The 22,479-nt window shown below is 38.7% G+C and overlaps 1 protein-coding gene across 4 annotated transcripts in view; it reads right to left on the bottom strand.

Annotated features, from left to right (window-relative positions):
• Positions 1–22,479, bottom strand: part of HECW2 (HECT, C2 and WW domain containing E3 ubiquitin protein ligase 2) — a 368,867-nt gene that overhangs the window by 76,925 nt on the left and 269,463 nt on the right. For all 4 annotated transcript variants that reach the window (XM_082689013.1, XM_082689011.1, XM_082689012.1 and 1 more), the window contains 2 exons: positions 4,214–4,348; positions 826–928 (listed from right to left, as the gene is read on the bottom strand). In XM_082689013.1, coding sequence (XP_082545139.1) covers positions 826–928; positions 4,214–4,348 — 238 coding nt within the window. The remainder of the gene's footprint in view (positions 1–825; positions 929–4,213; positions 4,349–22,479) is intronic.

Below are 22,479 nucleotides of genomic sequence, written 5' to 3'. Positions count from 1 at the left end.
GAGACTAGATAACTTTTTGAGCACCTATTTTAAAAGATTTTAAAATTCTCTGTGCAGTATTTAATATCCTACTAGTAAATGGCATAATAAAATAGGCTATTGGACTTAGATCCAAGATTTCTTCTTATCCAGTGTTTGCCAAACTAGTTAAATAATGCCATGGGCATTACTTTATGTTTCATGTTAAAGTTTTCCTTAAAGACGTGAAAATTTTAAGGTAGAAACAGACCAATGGAAAGCTACTTGAATTTAAGATGAAGCAGGGAGCCCGCACAGCCTCCTGCCATCCGTCTACTCCACCTGCCTGAGGGCTCCCGGTGTGAAACTGATCTACTTCAACCTCATCACGTGACTAATAACTCAAGTTGTTCTTTAGGTCTATTTGTCCCAATTCATTTATTTTTATTTTACAATTTTGGAGTCTCTTCCTGCCTTATATTTGCTATAGATACCTAGCTCTCTACCAAAACCTTAAGAATGTGTCATCATTGTTGTACATTTAAGTTCAGTCCCAAGCATTAGATATATTCTAAGTATATGCTGGCCCATTGCTAATTTGAAATGACCACATAATATATTTGCCTTAATAGTTTATCTTTCTTTAAGCTCAGTATCTAATATAATAGCTCTACAAAGAAAAGGTAGAGTAATATAAAAAATCTCATCCTACAGGATCTTATATGACATGAGTGCTTTGCGATTCAATCAGTTTCTTAGGGATAATGAAACAGTTCTCAGTATAGGGTAAAGGGGCAGCCGACAGGCCGCATGATTCACCCTGACAGGAAACGTGAAGATAAAGATTTCTAGAAAGCGATGACGTACCCACGGGAACCATGTCCTGGTACTGCGGCCTACTGACTGTATTGAACGTACTCGATGGCCTGGGAAGAACTGGTGGTCCTGTATGTCGAGAATCTTCTCCTACCTGCAAACAGAAGCATCATTTATGGTCTGCACCAAGACCCAGATGGTTTAAATCAGCACACCGAGCCTAGTTGTTCAACATACCTGACAACGAGCATTAAGTGTCAACTGACCAGAAACGATGCCACCTGAGGAGCCAACACAGAGCTCCCAAGAGCTCTGCTTTAGTGGCTGAACTGGGGGGACAGGTTGGGATGTCTGTGTCCTTGAGAGGAGCTGGAGCAGTGACTACCAGGTGGTACAGACATAGTTCATACGTGTATAATCACTGGGGGCGTAGAAGCTCAACAGCACACGTGTTCACCAGGAATAACCTCTACTTTGACAGAACCCAAACCTGCAACAATACATCGGAGAGGGAACCTCGGAAGCACCAGGACCCGGTTATTCCTTCTTCTGGCCAAGGCAGGTCCGGGAATTCCCTGTGCCCAGGAGGCCACACTGGCTTCGTGTGGGGTACTGAGGCGGTGTGTGATCTCCTCAGAAGCAATCTCACATGCCTATTAGAGCACCCGGTACAACAGCTCTTTCTGGTTTGAACCTCCCACACCAGGGAGCTAATCGCAGCAGGTGTGAGAGAGCTAAATAGGGTTGCCCCAACCTGAATTATTTATTGTACCTATTACAGATTTAGAAACCCGTACATACAAGTCAATCAGCAAAAATGCCCTTGCACAGTCTTCTCAGCAAACTCTAGCATTGCTTTAGCATCTGTTTCAGCACTGCCATCCCCGTATTACAGAGGGCTTTTCAGACAACAGCAGAAAGGACGTATCAGACAGTAAGAGGGGAAAAGGGCGAAATAACATAGTGGATTTAAAAATTGGTACTTTTAAAATAGAGCTTCTACTCCCACTCATTCAAAATTCACCACCATTTTATCACATTGTATCTGTGAGGTGTTTGGTGAGGGTTTTTCTGAAGGCCCTAAAACTAAAAATACTGTTCCCACTCCATGCTGCTTGCTTGTCCCTCAAGAATACTGTCCCTCACTCTTCACAGTGTGGTTCAAAAGCCCCTCCTCGGCGAAGCCTTCCCTTCTGTTCAAGCTGACTTGAAATGCACCTGCTCTGAGCTCCCACAGCACCCGATACACATCGGAGAAGCAGCTGCCATTATTACTGTTTCATAAAGTGTCTTCGTTCATGTTTTTATTCATTCGTATTACAGTTAGTTTCACATATTTGCTTCTTAGTAAGAACAAGGAACAAGTGTTATTTGTGTCCTTCACACCAGCCACTCTGTCGCTACCCTGCCAATGTTCGCTAAGAGTGACTGTTGGGTGGAAGATTAATCAGCACTTCGACCACCTGTAGTATTTGCTAAATGGGGATAAGAGATAGAAAGACTCCCGTGTGTGACTAGAAGTTTCTCGCTCTGCTTCTCTTGAATTATCGGCTTTGAAGAATGAACTCAGCTACTCTCAGAGTCTCAGAGACTCGATCCTTAACGACACTTTGTGAGCCACAGAACTTACCATTTTAATACAAGAACATATTCTTTCCCTCCTGTCAGTATGTGGTTATGCATCATTATTTCCCAGAACAGACAAACGTCTTCTCTTCAACACCTCACTTCCTTGAACCAGACCGTCCCACAGGGGACAAGGCCAGATAAGAGTGGGGAGCACTGCAGGCTACGCCACAAAGCACATTCTGGACCGGGCTGGGGCTGACTGCTGAGTCTTTACGGGATTACCCCTCTTCTGTGGCTCAGTCTCCTTCAACATGAAGAGCTATCCTCACTTGAACAGGAATGGGTACTTTAGGATCCCTCTACCACAACAGGCTATTACTAGACTATGAAAATAACTAGAGGGCGTAAGCAAAGGAATTGAAAGAAAAAAGAGGGCAGCTGTTAATCTTATGCAGAGTCCTTACCCCACCCAGCAGCCAGCTCCATATTGTGAAGTCAAGATAAGGCAAGTGGCTAAAGTGCACCGGCCTCGTGATAAAGCCAGGCAGGGCCCTGATGATGGTACTTATCACACACAAGGTCCAAAGGTGAGAGGTCTGTTCTGCTTTTAAGATGAATGCTGTCCATATCGTCCAGTTCACCACTAATGGTCTCCACGGCAGCAAAGTAAAGATTTATTAACTACTCATAAAACACAAATATTTCTGTGCATACCTCATCCTGCAATAGACTCATACATCACTTTTATATGAGCTTCTCAAGTATCCTCTCCTACGTCCGCACTTTCAGTCAGCAAACACACAAGCATGTAAATCATGAGGGGAAATTCCAAGAGTAGAATTTTGATGAATCAAATCCAGTTCTTTATCGCGTTCATAATTTTTCTTATGAGAGGCTACAAAATATCTGACCTACAGTATAATACTGAAAATATAACATGCACATAGACATGGAAAAGGCATGCTGGAAAAGAATCTCAATTCTTTTTGCTTGAGCAAAATGTATACCAAGCAATGATAAACATTCAAGGCATAAAGCCAGTATTAAAGAGAAAAAAAAAGTTGACTTAGGACATTCCTTTTATTTAAGCTACCAAAGAAAAAAGAAAACAGGAAGTAATTATTTCATTTTTTCTTTTCTTTTCTTTGGTTAGGCTATTCGAGAGCCCCCATGTGGTTACCATGGTCACTGCAAGCCAGCAAAGTTAGAGCGAGGTAGGGCTGTTCGTAATTCCTAATTCTGCTCATTTTCTCTGGGCTCTTAGAGTTCATGAATCAACCCTCAGGTATATGGTGACTTTAAAGAATTAGTGAGGACACCACAACCCCATAGCATTGGCTGAAGATTTTAATTCAACCCAGCAACCCCCACTTGAAAAATCTCCCTGCATGTAACTGAAATTCAGCCCACTAAACGTTACATCTTGGGCCTTCTGCAGTTCATAGTCGTCACGACTGCATGTTCATGCCCTTGCGGGACACGAGCCTCCCTCAAACTTTGTTACGATTCAGTACACTACCTGTCTGACGTATTTTTGTCCTACGTAGCTGCCCTTAGGTATGCAAAAGGGTTTACCATCATCCTCTCTGGAACATTTTGTAACATTGAGAATTTTCTCTCACCATCTTCTGAATGTAAAAAAATTCCCCACATTCTTCCATCTTTCCTCCTAAATCCATCTTTTAAACTTTGTAAATGAGGCTCTGCGTCTTTCCAGAGAAGCCTTGTGAACATTCCAACACTTTTCAGTCTCCAAATGATAATCTCTAAAGCCAACTAAAGCAATACTAAAAAGCCTGCCCATTTCCACCGCGACCGCGTGCCGTGGCCTCCACGAAGCGCTTCCCCAGGCGGGGGGCACGGGACTCACCTCGCCTGCGCTGTGGCTGCGTTGCCTCGTCAGGTGCTGCCGGTGGACCAGCGCGCTCGTGGGTCTACTGCTCTGCAGCGGGAGCCGGGGGTCGATAAAAGTGGTGGTGCGGGAGTTGTGGTCGACAAAAAACGCCTAGGAAACAATCCCCTCAGTCAGTGTCAGCTGGTGCCCTGCACTTGTCTTCACTCACCTATCACTGCACACGTTCAGGAAAAGACCGACTTTTGGGTAATGATCTTAGCTCCATTTTCTCATAGTTTTAATCTCTGGGGAACATTACTCCTGGCTTTAGGAAATACTTGAAGAGACAGTCATCAAAGATAGGATCTTAGAAAGGAGCCGTGTGAAAGGATGGTTGGGCTTCTTTTAACTGGTGCTATTCAAGCTCTTACTGCTGTGGATGGTTATTACCAAGTTTTCATCAGCTGACACTTCAGTGTCATTGAGGTCTCCTACACGGTCAGCCCCCAGACACGTTCCCAGAGTAGTGTCTCCTCCATCTGGCCCATCGCAGCCTGATGACCCTCCTATTATTTCAGGGCTTTCTCTCGCACATGTTAGGTAATAATTGTCTTCAGTTGTTCCACATCTCTACAACCTTATTCACTTAACCGGCACCTCAGTACCGAATGTTCTCTCTAAATGCTTTGATTGCATCGCTGCTCCAATCCAAAGCTTCCGCTGGATACTCACTATCTCAAAAAAAAACCATTCTGACCCTTTGGCAGTTTTCCGAGATCTTAAAATCTCCTGCCCATTTGCCTTTCCAGTTTAATTGGTGCTTGCACATTCCACACAAATTCTATCATCTATGATGACTTTGGGCAAGCCAAAAAGTTCTCTGAGCTGTAGATTTCTTATAAAAACACGTCTTCCTCATTCACAACCCCCCCCCCATACTGTGAAAGGAGGGAGGAATCACGTCTATGGTGTTTACAGCAGAATCCCCCAATGATGTGAAGTCATGAATAAGCATAAACAGTTTCCCTCGCTGCAGGAAGAACTATATATAATGCAGAAAAGCCTTTTAAAATTCTTTTTGTTTAATTTTGAAGCTCTACACCTGCTATTTATTGTTACCATTAGGAGACAAAGGGTTTAAGTCTTCAAAGTGAAATTCGCTCTAGGGAATAAGGAAGCCCATTATCTCAAGGACAATTAGAAAATGTGAGTTTTCCATGATCAGATAAAGTTTATTAGGCCATCAAGATAAAAGAGACTATTAGCAGAGCGGGGAGACATATTACCTATTAGTCAAGTGTCAGGGCACATGATATATGCCAATAACCTAAGCAAAAAAGAACTGACTTCTCAAACTAATGAAGCTCAGGTAACAAAGTACCTTAAAGACTAGGAAGGAAAACACCTAGACAAATCCCAGGTTTAGATGGTATATTTATGTCTATTAAAAAAAATCACCTTTCCATTATGAAACAAAATATTTCTGTATATACATACTCAGGAAACAGGCAAAACAATTTGTAGGTAAGCTCCCAAATAGGAAAAAATTTTTTTTTTGTAAGATAATACCTTTAAGCAGTAGATGCACTAGAAAACAAAGCAGAGAAATACACTGATTGAGAATCCTTGCCAGTCCATCCATCCTTCCTTCCTATTTGTTTAATTTAATTTATTATTTTGTTATTATTATGTTCTCTTAGCCAGCATATAGTACTGTATGCTGGCTAGTCCCTTCTTTCAATATCTGATTTTCAGATACAAAGACTGAATTAAATGGAGGTTTTGTAGGACATGACGCCGTCAGCCTCACATCCCTGGGTAATGCTCCGTTTTCCCTAACATGTGAGGTGGAACATCTCTCTTCTCTGAGCTTATTAAAAAAAAATAAATAAAAACTCTAAAAAACAGAAAACACCAATCATAAACTCTATATAGGCCTAAATTGGTAGATTCTGGTCCCAAATGTGAAACTGGTTCCCATTTGATTCGGACTTCTAATTACACTTATACATCATTTCTGCCATACTATGCAAAATGTCATGCAGTAGAAATTAATTTATTTTTACAAATGGGCATTTCAAAGTAATAGATATCATAATCAGCCATATATCTTTATGAAATTAAGATTAAGTTTTTATTACTAAAACAATAATATAAGCTATGTTTTTTAAGGAAAAAGTACAAAGAGTACTAAAATAGAATTGCCTATTTACTCTATCTAATTTCTTAGGAATGTTTTGAAGGGATAGGTAACCATTTAGAAGTAACAATGACGCACTTGTAATTATAAGGACAAATGGGTGTGTGCATCTAGGTCAGCTGTGATTTACATGCAGTGTCATAGTATAATTTGATGTTAAGAGGCTTGTCTAAAACCAATTCTCCAAAGAATGATACTGTAAATGCCTCGAGGAAAAGGACTCTTTCTTACTCACCCTGTTATCCCCGATAGCTTTTGGGAGTGCATCTGGGGGAAAGATGGGGCCTTAGTAAATAATGAAACTCTCAAATTCTAATATCTTGTCTAAAGTACAGAGACAACGCACAACAAACTAATCAAATAATAAAAGTCACGTTCTTTTACATAAGCATAGAAATACTTAAAGCTCTTTAAAAAATAAATGAGGGGTGTGTGTGTGTGTGTGTGTGTGTGTTAGGTAAAAAGCATGGAGAGTTAAAAAGTATAAAACCACAGATAGGATAGAAGTTTTTAAAACAGCCCACTGTAGACATGAATTAATTACCAAGTTAAAACTTGAGAAGTGGGAGGCAAAGTAGTGGTTACATGGTTGGGATCCAAAACGAGACAAGGCTGGTTCTGAGAGCTAGCTCCACCACTTACCAGCGACATAACCTTGAGCAAACTACTTAGCTCTTCTAAACCACAATTTCTTTTCTGGGAAATGGGGATAATAACACCAACATCAAAGGAAGATTAAACGAGACGGTTCTTACAAACTTTGTTAACATAGTGCCTGTGACCTCTTAAATGTAACTATTATTAGGATTAATAATAAGTTCTAACATCTAAGACGTTTTTCCCAGGATCACAATGCTTCTTGCTACATTCCATATACAAGGCTCAAAAAAATGGAGAACTAGGGAAATGAGATTTCCTGAGCTCTTCATAAATGTATGTGGCCCAGACTAAGTTATGGTCAATGAGATGTAAACAGAGTGTCACATGGTACTTCTGGAAAACCTCCTTACAAGGAGATTTTTACAAGGTCAAGCCCTCCCCTGTCCTTCATATTTTCTGCTCTCTGAGTTAAAGAGGAAATTCATGGAGCTCCAGCAGCTATACAGAACCATAAGGATGAAAGAAAGCTGAGCAAAAATCAGAAGAGGCCAAGGCTCTTACTCCTTAAAAGCCCCAGACTGTCTACCTCTGATTCCTTTATGTGAGTGAATAACTCTTGTATGTCAAACTTTGTATGGGTCTCTGTCACAAGGCAGCCAGAACAAATCCTAACTGATACACTGGAGTCTCTGGGGTGCAGAAGAAACATGGCCTTTCTAAAATTCAAAGCCTAGAAGAACACATAAACCAGCAACCACCATTATAAATAAAGATTTTCATTATTTGGTAAATAATGACATCTCATTGTTGTTCACCTTCAATATAGGTGGGTAACAGTTCTGATTTAAGTGAGATGTATAGTTGGGAATGAATAAAGCTGGGATTTGAACTTATCTTTCTATCTGACTCTAAAGCCCAATGAGAAGTACCTCTTTCCCCTCGGTCTCCTTCTCATCTATCTTTTTGTTTCCGTTCTGCTTTCTGCTCCCTATCTTTTGCTTTTCATGTTCCTCCCACTGCCCTCATATCTTACATTGTAGATGATTTTAGAACGCATTTAAGTGTTTACTGAATTAGGCTGGCAATAAGAGCCACTCACAGTGCTGGGCCTTAACACTGTTTCACCACTGAAAAGGCTGCGACTAATGCCAGACAGCAAACTTTAATACTCTCCACAGTTAGCATCGCTGGCCAGGTGCAGGCATGGCTGTGGTTGGGGAATAGGTGCTATTTGTATCCCACAAAGGGTTCAATTTCAGAGTCAAATAGGATGTGCATATTGTTGAAACATGTTTTTTAAGTCTGCCAAGTACTTTGGAGAAAGGTCTTGATTAAGACCTCTATCAAAATCCTATCACTAGAACACTAACAGAATGTAGTGCAAAGAAACAATTACTTGGCATGCATTTTGCCTTTGCCCCACCCACTGTGTGACCATGGACAGGTTTCCTTGGTACTTTGCTTTATCCCCATAAAGGGGACCACTCAGGTCACAGTTGAGTTGTGAAAAATGTATCCTACTTTAAGGCAGAGAGAAAAGCATAGAAAAATTACTGTGCAAAATTTAGGTTTGCCATTTCTATTTGTGACACACAAATCAATTATGTCAGAAAAGTGGATCACTTTCCCACAGGATATCCTAAGTAGTTCAAGCCAGTAATGCAGTTGACCTAGTACTTTTTTTTTTTTTTTAATGTGGGTCATTTTTTTATGTCACCATCCTAAATAACCTGCCTTTATTTATGGAAGCACTTAACACATATTAGTAAATTCTGTGTGGGTAAATAGCATGTTGAGAATGTAGACTATAGGAAAAAAAATCAATTGTATCAAAAAATGGGTCTTTCTCAGATTAGCCATAGCAACGCAAATTTTGACCAACATAGATTCCCTCCTGTTAAGCTTATTAAGAAAATTGACTCAAGCTTCACAGTGCTGGACCAAGTAAGACTAACAACACAGTCAAAAACTGAAAGGAATGCAAATACACAAATTCAAATCTCATCTGAAAAACTTCTTCTCTTTCATTGCTTCAGGGCATGGTCGAGTCAGGAAATATGGGCTGGTTGGAGCCAAGTGGTATTTTAGTGAGGCCAAACAAAATATGCTTCTCTCTTTACACAATTCTTTTTTATTTTTTTAAGCTTCTATTATTTTAAGAAAAGAAAAAGCCATCAGTATTTGAGAAGAAATACCAACCTCAGGCTCAACAAATCTAAGTCACAGAAATTTGAAATTGTTTCCAGTTAACATTCTGCCAAACCAGGAATCCATATTAAAAGACCATGTAAACAAAAGAAAACAAGCACTTCTAACTATGCTACACAAAGAAGATCAGATCTTCTATCTTCTCCCAAAGAGCTATGGAAAAAGCAGGCAGTTCAAGATGGTGGCACAGGAAGACCTCGAACTCACCTCCTCCCATAGACACAACAAATCTTCAGCTACATATGAAACAATTCCTTCTGGAAAGACCTTGAGAACTAGCTGAACAGCTCTTCCACAACAAAGAATTCCACCCCCAGTGTAGCAAACACTGAGTGGGGGTTCACAATGGAACTCCTTGATGAGGTGTTTTTGACTGACATCAGGTACCCCAGTCCTTGGAACCTGCACTAGAGACACAAGCTCTCAAAACATCTGGCTTGGAAAACCAACAAGACATATCCAGAGGAACCATAGGGCTGTAGAGAACAGAGATTCTGCTCTTAAAGGGCTTGTGTGTAGGCTCACTTGCCCTGGGATCCAGCACAAAAACAGCAGTTTGAAAAGAGCCTAGATCATATGTGAAGAAATTCATTTATTAATCTCAGAGCATATACCAGAGGGCAAAAGCCTGTTGGGACTTTTTCTAGGAATGGAGGTACTCATGGATGCCATTTTTGCACTCTCACTTTAACTTGTTAGGGCCAACCCTCCACCCTCACCCTGCCTTATTCCCTCACACTGCTAAGGCTAGAGGCCAGAGGCAGCAGGTGAGCACCCCATCCCCCTCACTGCTTTTGCAGGCCTGTCTGCTTTCCAGCTTCCCCCACAGCTCTCCAAAGCCAGTGCGTGTAGGCAGCCCACAGAGGGGGTAGCCACTGCGTACTTGGCTCTGGTGACCAGGGGAGATTGCATTTCTGGACCCCATGGAGCTGAAACTAACAGAGAGGCAACTTGAAACACAATCAAGAACTAGGGCAAGTTTAAATAATAAGGTTAATTGCCCACACAGGGACACCCCTTTAAGACTCAGAGAGACAACTCTTTTGCCTAACACATGGAAACAGAGAGTCAAGCAAAATGAAGAAACAGAAGAATATGTTCCAACTGAAAAAACATGATAAAATTCCAGAAAAACACATTAAAGAAATGAAGATAAGTAATTTACCTGACAAAGAGTTCAAAGTAGGGTCAAAAGATGCTCACCGAACTTAGGAAAATGGATGAACATTGAGAAAACTTCAACAAAGAGACAGAAAATAAGAAAATACCAAAGAGCAGTCACAGAGCTGAAGAATATAATAACTGAACAATAGCTGAATACAACAGCTGATAATACATTAGAAGGGTTCAACAGCAGACTAGATGAGGCAGAAGAATCAGTGATTCAGAAGACAGGGTAGTGGGACAAACTCAAATGGAGCAGCAAAAAGAAAACAAAATTCTTATAAGTGAAGATAGCTTAAAAGACCTTTGGAACAACATCAAGCAAAATATCATTTGCATTTTAGGGGATACCAGAAGGAGAAAAGAAAAATAAAAAGGCTGAAAACCCATTTGAAGAAAGAGTGGCTGAAAATTTCCCTAACCCAGAGAAGAAAGCAGACATCCTGACCTGGGAAGTACAGAGAATGCCAAATAAGAGAAACCCAAAAGACCCACACTAAGACATATTATAATTTATAAGTCAAAATTTAAAGAAGAGAATCTTAAAAGTAGCAAGAGAAAAGCAACACATTACACACAAAAGGGAACCCCCATAAGACAATCAGCAGATTTTTGAGGAGAAAACTTGCAGGTTGATAGGAAGTGATATGATGCGTTTATAATGCTGAAAGGAAAAGGCTGTTATATATGAGCCTTACTGTAACCACAAAGTAAAAACCTATAGTAGATATGCAAAAGATCATGAGAAAGGAATCTAAGCATTGTACTACAGAAAACATTCAAACCACACAGAAGAAGGAAGAAAATGGTAGAAACAGAAAGGAACTACAAAAAGCCAGAAAATAAACAAAATGGCAATAAGTACATATCTACCAGTAATTACTTTAAATGTAAATGGACTAAATTCTCTAATCAGAAGATACAGAATGACTGAATGGATAAAAACACAAGACCTATCTATATATTGTCTACAAAGGACTCACCTTAGATATAAGAGCACACACAGACTGAAAGTGAAGGGATGAAGAAAGATACAAACAAATCAAAAGAAAGCTGAAGTAGCTATATTTACATTGAACAAAACAGACTTCAAAACAAAAATTGTAATAAAAAACAAAGATGGACATTACACAATGACAGAGGGGTCAATCCAAGAAGATATAACATTTGTAAATATCAACATAGGTGTACCTAAAACAAATGTTAATAGACCTAAAGGGAGAAACTGACAGCAATACAGTACTACTAGGAGGCATTAATACCTGAGTTACATCAATGGGTAGATCATCCAGAAAGAAAATTGATAAGGAAATATTGGCCTTAAATGACACAACAGACAATATGAACATAACAGATGTGCATATAAAATTCTATCCCAAAGTAGCAGAATACACAGTCTTCTCAAGTACACAAGGAATATTCTCCAGGCTAAATCATATGTTAGGCCACAAAACAATTTTCAGTAAATTTAAGAAGACTGAAATCATATCAAGCATCAATAGTATGAAGCTAGATGTCAATTACAAGAAAAATGGGAAAATCACAAATATGTGGAGATTAAAAAGCATGCTACTTAACAACCAACAGGTCAATGAAGAAATCAAAGGGAAAATTTAAAAATGTCTCTAGACAAATGAAACCAGAAATAGAACATAAAAAAATCTATGAGGGCAGCAAAACCAGTTCTAACAGTGAAGTTTATAGCAATACAGGCCTACCCCATGACACAAGAAAAAACTTAAATAAGCTTAAAATATATATAAATATATATATATACATATATATGCAGATAGATAGATAGATATAAATATAGATATATATACCTAAAAGAACCAAGAAAAGAACCAACTTCAAAGTTAATAGAAGGAAGGAAATAATAGGGATAAGAGAGGACATCAATGAAATAGAGACTAAAAACAATAGAAAAGATCAATGAAACTAAGAGCTGGTTCTTTGAAAAGAGAAACAAAACTGACGAACTGTTAGGTAGGTAGACTAAGAAAAAAAGGGAGAGGGCTCAAATAAATTAAATCAGAAATGAAAGAGAAGAAATTACAACTACTACCAAAGGACTACAAAAGAATTATGAGAGATAATTATACACCAACAAATAGGAAAAAACAAAAAGAAAAACCTAGGAGAAATGGATAGATTTCTAGGAACATACAATTTTCCAAGACTGAATCATGAAGAAATAGAAAATAGGACTGGACTGATTATTGGCAATGACATTGAATCAATTATCAAAAAACCTCCAACAAACAAGAATCTAAGATCACATGGCTTCACCAGTAAATTCTTCCAAAACATTTAAATAATATTTAATACTATTCTTCTCAAACTCATCCAAAACATTGAAAAGAAGGGAATACTGCCAAATTCATTTTGCAAGGCCAGCATTACCCAATATCCAAACCAGATAAAAATACCACACAAAGAAAGTTACAGACCACTATCCCTGATGTACACAGATGTAAAAATCTTCAACAATATATTAGCGAACCAAATTCAACAACACATCAAAAGAATCATATACCATGATCAAGGGAGATTTATTCCAAGGATGCAAGAATGGAAAAATCTGCAAAATCAACGTGATATGCCATCGTAACAGAATGAAGGATAAAAATCCACGTGATCTAGCAGTTCCACTTCTATCTATCCAACGAAAAAGAAAACACTAATTCAAAAAGATATATGCATCACTATGATCACTGTACCATTATTTACAACAGCCAAATATGGAAACAACCTACCTGTCCACTGATGGATGAACACACAAAGAAGATGTGGCATAGATCATACAACAGAATACTATTCAGCCAGAAGAAAAGAATGAAATCTTGCCATTTGTGGCAACAAGAATGGACCAACATTATGTTAAGTGAAATATGTCAGATAGAGAAAGATAAATACTGTGTGATTTCACTTATACATGGAATAAAAAACAAACAAAACAAAATTTATAGATAACAGAATAGATAAGTGGTTGCTAGAGCACGCATAAAGGGTATAAAAATGGGTGAAGGAGTTCAAGAGTTACAAACTTTCGGTTATAAAATATGTGTCATGGGATAAAATGTACAGCGACTACAGACAATCATGTTGTATTACAGATTTGACAGTTGTTAAGAAAATAAATCTTAAAAGTTCGCATCACCAAAAAATGTCTGTAACTTTGGTGATAGCTGGTAACTACATTTACTATGGTGATCATTCTGCAATGTATACAAAGGTGAATCATTATGTTATATACCTGAAACTAACATCATGTTGTATGTCAATTACACTTCAAATTAAAAGAAAGGAGAGCTATGGAAACAAAAGAAGAACAATTTATAAGTTAAAAGCACTGCATATTGAATCTGTTCTTACTTCTGGCTTCTCTACAAAGTCTTAGAAATGCTAAAAAACAAAATATATATATATTTGTTCACACAGTCCCTCCATTCCAAAATACATATCACTTCTCAGCTCCTGGCTCCCTCCCTAGTACTTCTCTCCAATTATTAGGAATAAACACATTGTTATTTTCTCTATATTAGATCCCCACAGAACCCTTAGTGACTGCAGAAATAAAAAGGCTAAATGATACAGTTTATTATAAATAAAAAATAGTCATGCTAATGTTTTCCACCACTTGGTTCAATTGGAGGGAGTATTCCCAAACATTCCATGACATCTGTATCAGTCACAAAAAAGTTAAAGCAGGTTATATTGTTTACCAACTATGATCAGAGACTTAAAGTTCCAAGGAGACAAAACAAGAGTACGTGGAAACAGCCGGTCAGTTAGCAGATATGGATAAGTCCAATATTCCCAACAATTTAAATATAAAATGTGAGCAAAAAGATATTTTATATGTTGGGAGTAGTAGTATTTAGGTGTTGGAAATATAGTAGAAGGGTCAGTGATATGCTGGTGATGGCGTCTATCAGCTCGTGAGAGCTGACTGTGAGATTTTAAGGGAATATGCTGACAGCCTGAAATGGGCTATGGTGGGAGAATTCACCTTATGGAAAGTGGCAAATGCTACAATCAGCCTCCCTCCACACTTCCCCTGGAGAGCCGGTTTTTAAAAATTTACAATAGAAGACTGAAGATGGTGTTATCCAAATCAGCCATTTTAGGTAAAGCTGAAAGTCGCTGCCATGAAATTTTAAAATTGCATATTATATTTCATAAAAAAGATCCCAGTACAGATCGTGAAGACAACTATTTAAAAATAAGAGACAAAGGCCATCTCCATATTTGGGTAGTTCCTTCAAGATTCCATGAGTCTAGCATGTTACTCAGAAATACACTCCCCGAACCAATCTTTGCTCTCTTCTCTCTTTCAAAAAGATGCGCTGTCCCAGAAGTAGTCTTTCCTGCTGTGTCCTACATGTACTGACATGAGTTAGTATTTAATTTAACACCTTTTTACCCTGTTAAAAATAAGAAAGAGATCATTGAAAATCCACATGCTATTTACAGTTTTAGAATTTAATTCCATCTCCACCTGGATTGCTGCAATAAGACTTCAGCTTATTAAAACAGGCAGCCACCGCAAAGAGATACTGTTTCAAAGCAATTAAAGAGATGTGCCACAAAACTAACAAACGTATTCATTGAACTAACAAAAAGCATGTTTTTCAAAACGTAGAGCTTATCCTAAGATATTTTAGGGATTCACTTGAGACTTCCAAATACTAAGTTGCATTTTACTCATTGAAATGAACCTGACCCCATAAATTGTAGCTATCAGCTTCATGTGGGATACAACCAAAATCTGTCATCACTGGGTCAACTTCTGCAGCCACATCAGCTATTACAGTCTTGTAAAATGAGAATCCTTCAGTAGGCTCACACTGTGATAAATTTCACTACAAAAATATTTGTTCTCTTCTCAAAATCTATCCTCATAACCATAACTGCTACTTGCCATGGTCATCTAAGTTGGGTACTTGGACCATTGTGCTATTCAAACCCCCAATCTGATTTCCAAAGTCACAAAACTCTATGGTTACCGAGTTTGGATATAGAAACGGATGTCAATTTAGATAGGATATAGATCACAAGATTTTTGTAGGGAAAAACACAAGAAACTATGGGAGAAGATATTTCACTTTAAATAAAAAGATGATTCGCATTTTTATTTTTAAAAATGAAGTTATGATATGATTACTTTTACAGTTCCAAGTTTCTTAGCACAATTTAGTCCCATGTAGAATGAGCAGGGAAAAACACTGTGTTTTACTGCTTGAGAGTACAAAACAAAGAGGCAAGGGGGGAAAAGCTATTTCGTATTGAACATCTGGAAGGCGGAGCAAAAACTAACATTCTTTTCTAAAAATTAAACCAAATGATAAGCTCATGTAATAAGCTTTATAGTATTTTTCTAATTATCCAAGCCCCTTTGCATCATTCTCTCTGTTACCCTTAACCCTCTGCAATAGAGTTTCTACTGATAATACTCCACTGACATGAGTCTCTGATGGTTCATTTCATATGTCAGTTCTACTGGGCCACCAGGAACCCAGACATTTGGCCAGACATTGTGGCTGATCTGTGAGTGTGTTTCTGGATGGTTAACATTTGAATCAGTAGACAGAGTAAAGCAGATGGTCCTCCCTAATGTGGTCAGGCCTCATCCAATCAATGGAAGAGCTCCTTAGAACAAAAACGTGAGAAGAGGTGAATCCATCTGCCTAAGTGAATTGGGATACTGGTGTTTTCTGGCTTTCAGACTCAGACTGAAACACAAGCTCTTCTTGGGTCTTGAGCCTGCTGGGCTTTGGATTGGAACTTACACCATTAGCTCTCGTGTGTGTTTCTCTCTCTCTCTCTCTCTCTCACACACACACACACACACACACAGAGAGAGAGAGAGAGAGAGAGAGAGAGAGAAAACTTAGCTTGTATAGAGTCTCTTAAAATTTGCCCATTACTTCTTCATAGGAATCAAACACACCTGCCTGGTGCATTCCTATCTCCATGACGTCACTTTCAGTGGTTTTCCTCCCCATCGCCTATCTTCTCTTCTCTACAATCTCCTTTTATCAAAATCGTACTCATTAGTCAAGGTTCCATTGTAATGCGACTTTTGCTAGGAAACTTCCCAGGTATCCCACACCAGAAAAAGGTCATCCTGTGCCGGACCACTGCAGATGCTATTCTAGACCACATGCATGTTCTTTTATAGTCCAAATGAGAAGCATTGGGGGTAAAGAGTCTGAGGGAAGAATGTCTAGTGGCTTTACACAGAAGGTGTGCAAAGGGATCTGATTTCAGTTCCAGTTCTACTTATCTCGCTGAGAATGCTTTTCAACCTTACTTTCATGACCACGGCTGATGGAGAATGTAACCACCATAGTAAAGGCAACTGATCCAGCAAGAGAACAAATCCACCAGATGACTGCAAAACCATGGCAGAAAAATAGATGGCTCCGGGTTCTTGCACAGTTTTAAGGTGAGAGCAAACACCTGGGCGCAGACTACCCTTCAGTGTCAACACTGTTGTCCCTTCAGTGGACAACAAAGAGCAACAGCAAAAGGATCCCCACTTTGAAGAAACCATTCTTTAACTGCGGTTAAAGGAGATCAGCAGCACGTTAAGGGGAGGAATGGGACATGGACTAATCCTACAGTATATCTTTTATAAAGCCAGCATATCCTATTAATGATATGGCCATTAACAACAAATCTTTATCTTTTTCATAAAATTCTAAACTGATGAAACTCTTAGTTATTGTACTATACAGACCTTTGCTTTAACCTAACCATTCAAATCCAGATTTTGGCAAGGTGGGCAGCAATAACCAGGTAGCAGCACTCCTGGCAAAAAATACAGTAAAATGGGTCATTCTATTGTAGATATCTGTATATTCCATATCTTTGTTTTCTCCAAATTAAATCAAAAATCTCTAGAGGTTTGTAATCATACAGCTTTTATCTTCTATACCCTAAGTTGAGGAATATTAAATCAATGACTGATTATTATAATCTTAAATGTTTTTCTTCCATTTGTAATCCCACCGTTATCTAAACTGATGCTAACCACATCCCCAGGAGCTGGAAAGGTCAGGTTACTAACCCTCACTTCAGAGAAAACTGAGGTTCACAGAGGTCAGAGTGGATCTGGAGGATCCAGAAATCCCACTGTAGCATAATTTTCTCCAATCTTTCAAATTAACAATGGGAAGAAAGAAAGAGAGAAAGTAAGAGTGAGACAGAGAGAGAGGAAGGAAGGAAGGAAGGAAGGGGGGGGCAAGGAAAAGAAAGGAAGAAAGAAAGAGAGAAAGGAAGAAAGAGGGAAATGTTCCTAGGTCAGATAAATTTGGTTTTCCTTCTTAAAGTGCATATTTCTCTTCCAGATATATTATCCCCGTGAGTACACCCTAATGATCAAACCTAGCCAAGAACCAGAAGCATTTTAAATAAGTCACATTTTAATACTACTGATGCACATTTCTTGTAAAAATATGAAACGTTTATATTAACACTGTATCCAGATCCCAAATTATCCTTGCTTTTCACACTCCTGAGAGTGTACAAAAATTTTAAACTAAAAAAAAAAAAAAAAAAAAAAAAAAAAAAATTTAAACTTATTACAATAAAAAGCAAGCAGAACTTTTTTTTGTACTGGCCCACTTTCTTTGCTTACGTTTCATTTCAAAATGAGTCAAGTCAAAATGTGTCCTATATGTTAGGTGAAAATCCTAGGCCTTAAGTCCAACAAATAAACACAGAGGTTGGTCACAGTTTCATAAGGATGATCCTGCATAAAACTTGGCTTAGTTGTGAATCCCACCATTACAGAATCAAAAGAATTAAGGAAATCGAGTAATGGAACAAAATACTGATTAAAATAACAATAGAATTTTGAACAAGAGACCCTTCCAAATGTAATTAGCAGAAAGAAGTACATTACATATTTGATGTCAAATCCAGTCTCAAACCATATCATCTAAATTTCAAAACTGAAGAATCAAGGATTTATAGAATCCATCAGCTGAAAAGGAAATCTTGACCTGTCTCTAACTAACCTATTAATTTTTAAAATAGCTTTACATATATTATGAAATATAATTCAGATACATATGATTAATTCATCCATTTGAAGTATATTACTCACTGTTTCTTAGTATATATACTTGGTTGTACAACCATCACCATAATCTTAGAACATTTTCTCCCCACAAAAGAACCCCAAATGCCCATCAGCATTTTCTCCCCATCCCACCTCCAACCCAAGGAAACAAACCACCAATCCACTCTCTATCACTCTAGATTTGCCTACTGGGATCATTTCATACGAACAGAATCATACAGTATGTGATCTTTTGTGATTAGTTTCTTTCATTTAGCAAACATTTTCAAGGTTCATCCATGTTGAATCAGTCCTTCATTCCTTTGTATTGCAAATAATATCCCATTGTATGGACCTAGCACATAGGTTTATCCATTTATCAGTTGATGGACATTTGGGTTGTTTCTACCCTTTGACTATTACAAATAAAGCTACTATGAAACATTTGTGTGCTACTTTTTTTTTTTTTTTTAAGATTTATTTATTTGGACACAGAGAGACATAGTTAGAGAGGGAGCACAAGCAGGGGGAGTGGGAGAGGGAGAAGCAGGCTTCCCATGGAGCAGGAAGCCCTATGTGGGGCTGGATCCTGAGACGCTGGGCTCATGACCTCAGCTGAAGGCGGTCACCCAACAGCTGAGCCATCCAGGCGCCCCTATGTGCAAGTTTTGAGAGGAAATGTATTTTCTTTTCTCTCGGTACATACAGAGTTGTGGAGTTACTGGATTGTGGGGCAACTCTGCAGGACACTTCTTTAGAAACTGTCAAATTGTTTTCCAAAGCGGCTCTATGTATCTACCAGCAATGTAGAAGGGTTCCAATTCCCCACATCCTTGCCAACATTTACTATTTTCTAGATTTTTTTAATGGCCAATGAAATAGGTCTATAGTGGTTTCATTGTAGTTTTGATTTTCACTTTCCCAACAACTAATGATATCAATGAAAAAAAATAATCTGCAACAAATGGTGCAAAGACCTGGATGTCCACAGGCAAAAAAATGAAAATGGATCCTCTACTGCACGCCATACAAAAAAACAAAACAAAACAAAAAAACCTCAAAATGGATCCTAGATCTAAATGTAAGAGCTAAAACTATAAAACTCTTAAAAGAAAACACAGGAGCTGATTGTTGTGATCTGAGGTTAGGTAACGTTTTCTTAGATATGACACCAAAAGGATAAAGCAACAACAACAAAAAAATACAAATAAACAGCTATATCAAAATTGAAATTCTGCGCTGTAAACAATATTATCAAGACAACTCATAGAACAGGAAAAATATTTGCAAAGCATATATCTTATAAGGCACTAATATTCAAAATATGTGGTTCAAAGATCTCTCAGAATTCAATAATACAAAGACAAATAATCCAATTTAAAAATAGGCAAAGAATTTGAATACGGGTTTTTCCAAAGAAGATATACAAATAACCAGTGAGCACATGAAAAGATGATCAACCCAGTCATATGCAGATGTAAGGAAACTCAGATCCGGGAAATCTAAATGACATATTTCAAGCTAGTCAGGTGGTTAGTGGCTAGTGAGGGCTAGACTAATCTTGTAGAGAAAAATCATTACAGGCCTTAGATATAGAAATACATGGTTTGTATCCAAGAGTTTACTTGCACACTTAATCTCTTTGAGCCTGTTTCTTCAGCTATAGTAAAACCCATTCCCCAGGGTTATTGTGAAAGTTAAATGACCTAATAAAATATTCCTCACCTAGAGGTTGGCATCTAATCAGCTATTATTATTATTATCTTTCGATATTCTATGTACACATGGCATAAGACCTCTAGGGCATTTAAGCATGAAGCCATGTATATGTGTCTTTGGGGGTGTGTCCTCTGCTAGATCCCCTGGGATCTAATCAAGACATACATATATGTCTCAGTCTTGAAGAATACTAGTAACCCCAGCATCTTGCCTGGGACTCTTCCTCCATGGGGTGACAAAGACAATTCCTCCCAGTAGAGAACAGTGGTAAAGTCACACTGATAACATTCAAATCCTGGATTCCTCACTTGCTTGCATACATTATTTAACAGCTCTAAATTTCAGTAAAGTATGGATCATTATAATAATACCCACCTCATAAATTGCCAGGAAGTGTAAATAAGATAATCCATGGGAAAGTACCTTGTACAGTGCCTGGCATATGGTATGAGGTTTAAAAATGCAGGTATCATCATTATCTTATCTAGAAAGCCTGACATTGTTCTTATTCTTTAATTAATAGTTAACTAGAAATATTTTATTTCTATTTTTTTATGTGAGCCATAGACCTAGTTCACCCTAGAAATTCCAAAAAGAGCATACCAGATCTAGAATTCTGTGAAATTTCACCCAATTTAAATCCCCTGGCCTTAAGTAATTAGAAAATAAGTCTCGCCCCAAATTAATGACTGTCAAAGTGCAATACAATCTTCATCACCTTGTTTAAACAATATTGTGAAAGATCCAAGGCAACATATGCATTAAAGGACGTCAAATGAAGCAAATCTAGGAGCTTTTTTCTGGTGAAAGAATGGGGAGGGAGTCTTCATCGGTCCAAAGCAGAGATTACTAATAACTGGGAAACTCCAGGTGACACGTTTCCTTCATGTATCAAACTTGGTTTTTTTTTTTTTTTAAAAGATTTTATTTATTTGACAGAGAGAGATCACAAGTAGGCAGAGAGGCAGGCAGAGAGAGAGGAGGAAGCAGGCACCCTGCCGAGCAGAGAGCCCAATGTGGGACTCGATCCCAGGACCCTGAGATCATGACCTGAGCCGAAGGCAGCGGCTTAACCCACTGAGCCACCCAGGCGCCCCTCAAACTTGTTTTGAGAACCTGGCACGTGAAAGGCACTGGGGTAGAAGAGGGGGTAATTAAAAATATGGGGATCATCATCATCAAAATGAGGATCATCTGCTTGGGAAGATAAAACATGCTAATGACTATAGCACGAGACCGATGTGGATAGACATCACGAGAGCACACAAGGGAAAATTACGAGGGGATTCAAGGGAGAACTGATTACTTCTGCCCAGATTGCTAACAGCAACTCACACTACATGCTGCCCTTCAATGATGCATCTGAAAGCCCCCACCCTCCTTGACCTTGGTAGGAAATCCTACCACAGGCTCCCTTGGCACCTTCTACTACCTTCGTCAGATCAGTAGACATCCATCCACCCTACTCACTGCTGAAAGGCCGGATGAGACCACAGACTCTAGACCTGGACTGCCTGGGTTCAAATCCAATTCCATCACTTTCTAATGGTGGGACCTTGGTCAGTTCACTCAACCATGCTCTGCCTTAGTTTCCATCTCTTTAAAATGTGGATAAAAACAGCAGGTATCTGCAAGGCTGCTGTGAGCATGAAAGGGAGTAATCTAAGTGTTTATCTACCGAACAGTCAATGCTACACACTACCTAACGTCACATGGAGTGTTAGCTTTTATCAATATCACTGTGGCATGCACATCTGAGGCATTCAGAAGTACGTGGAAGTGTGCTGAATGACTAAACAAATGAAAGCAGGAAAGGAAAAAGGCCGTCCTTGAGAAGACCGGACTGCAGAAGTCCAAAGAGCTAAATTTGAGAATGTTCCCCTTGAGAAGCATTTCCTTTCACGAAACTAGGGACTTGATATCTTGTTCTGTGTCAATTCTAAAAATCAGTCATCACTGTGGGAAAATAACTTTGCCGTATTTAATAGCTTTTGATGTTACATTAAGTGGGGAAAAAGTTTACACCCTTTAAATGTTCTGGAAATGAAGCAATTCGTTTAAAAGGGGAGCTAACATGTCAAGACTGGAAGAAAGCCCATCAACCTTGGAGGATAAGTATGACGATTTCCAAACGGCAGGGGAAAGCAGCGCGGCCCAGGAAAGATCAGCGCAAGCCTCTCCCAATGCTCCTTTAAACTGTTTTAGTTCCCTGGAAGCCAGATATTTGTAAAGGAAGGATAGGGGTGGGGAGAATCACAGGGAGATGTACCTGCTCCAGTTAAGATGTCCAGCTTAGCTAAAAACCTTATTCAAGTCCTAATGCACAAAGTAAAGAGATTA

The sequence above is a fragment of the Mustela nivalis genome (genome assembly GCF_964662115.1).
Source record: "Mustela nivalis genome assembly, chromosome: 11".
NCBI classification, from domain to species: domain Eukaryota; kingdom Metazoa; phylum Chordata; class Mammalia; order Carnivora; family Mustelidae; genus Mustela; species Mustela nivalis.
Note: the sequence above shows the minus strand (reverse complement) of the source record. Positions and strands in the feature narration are given on the sequence as shown.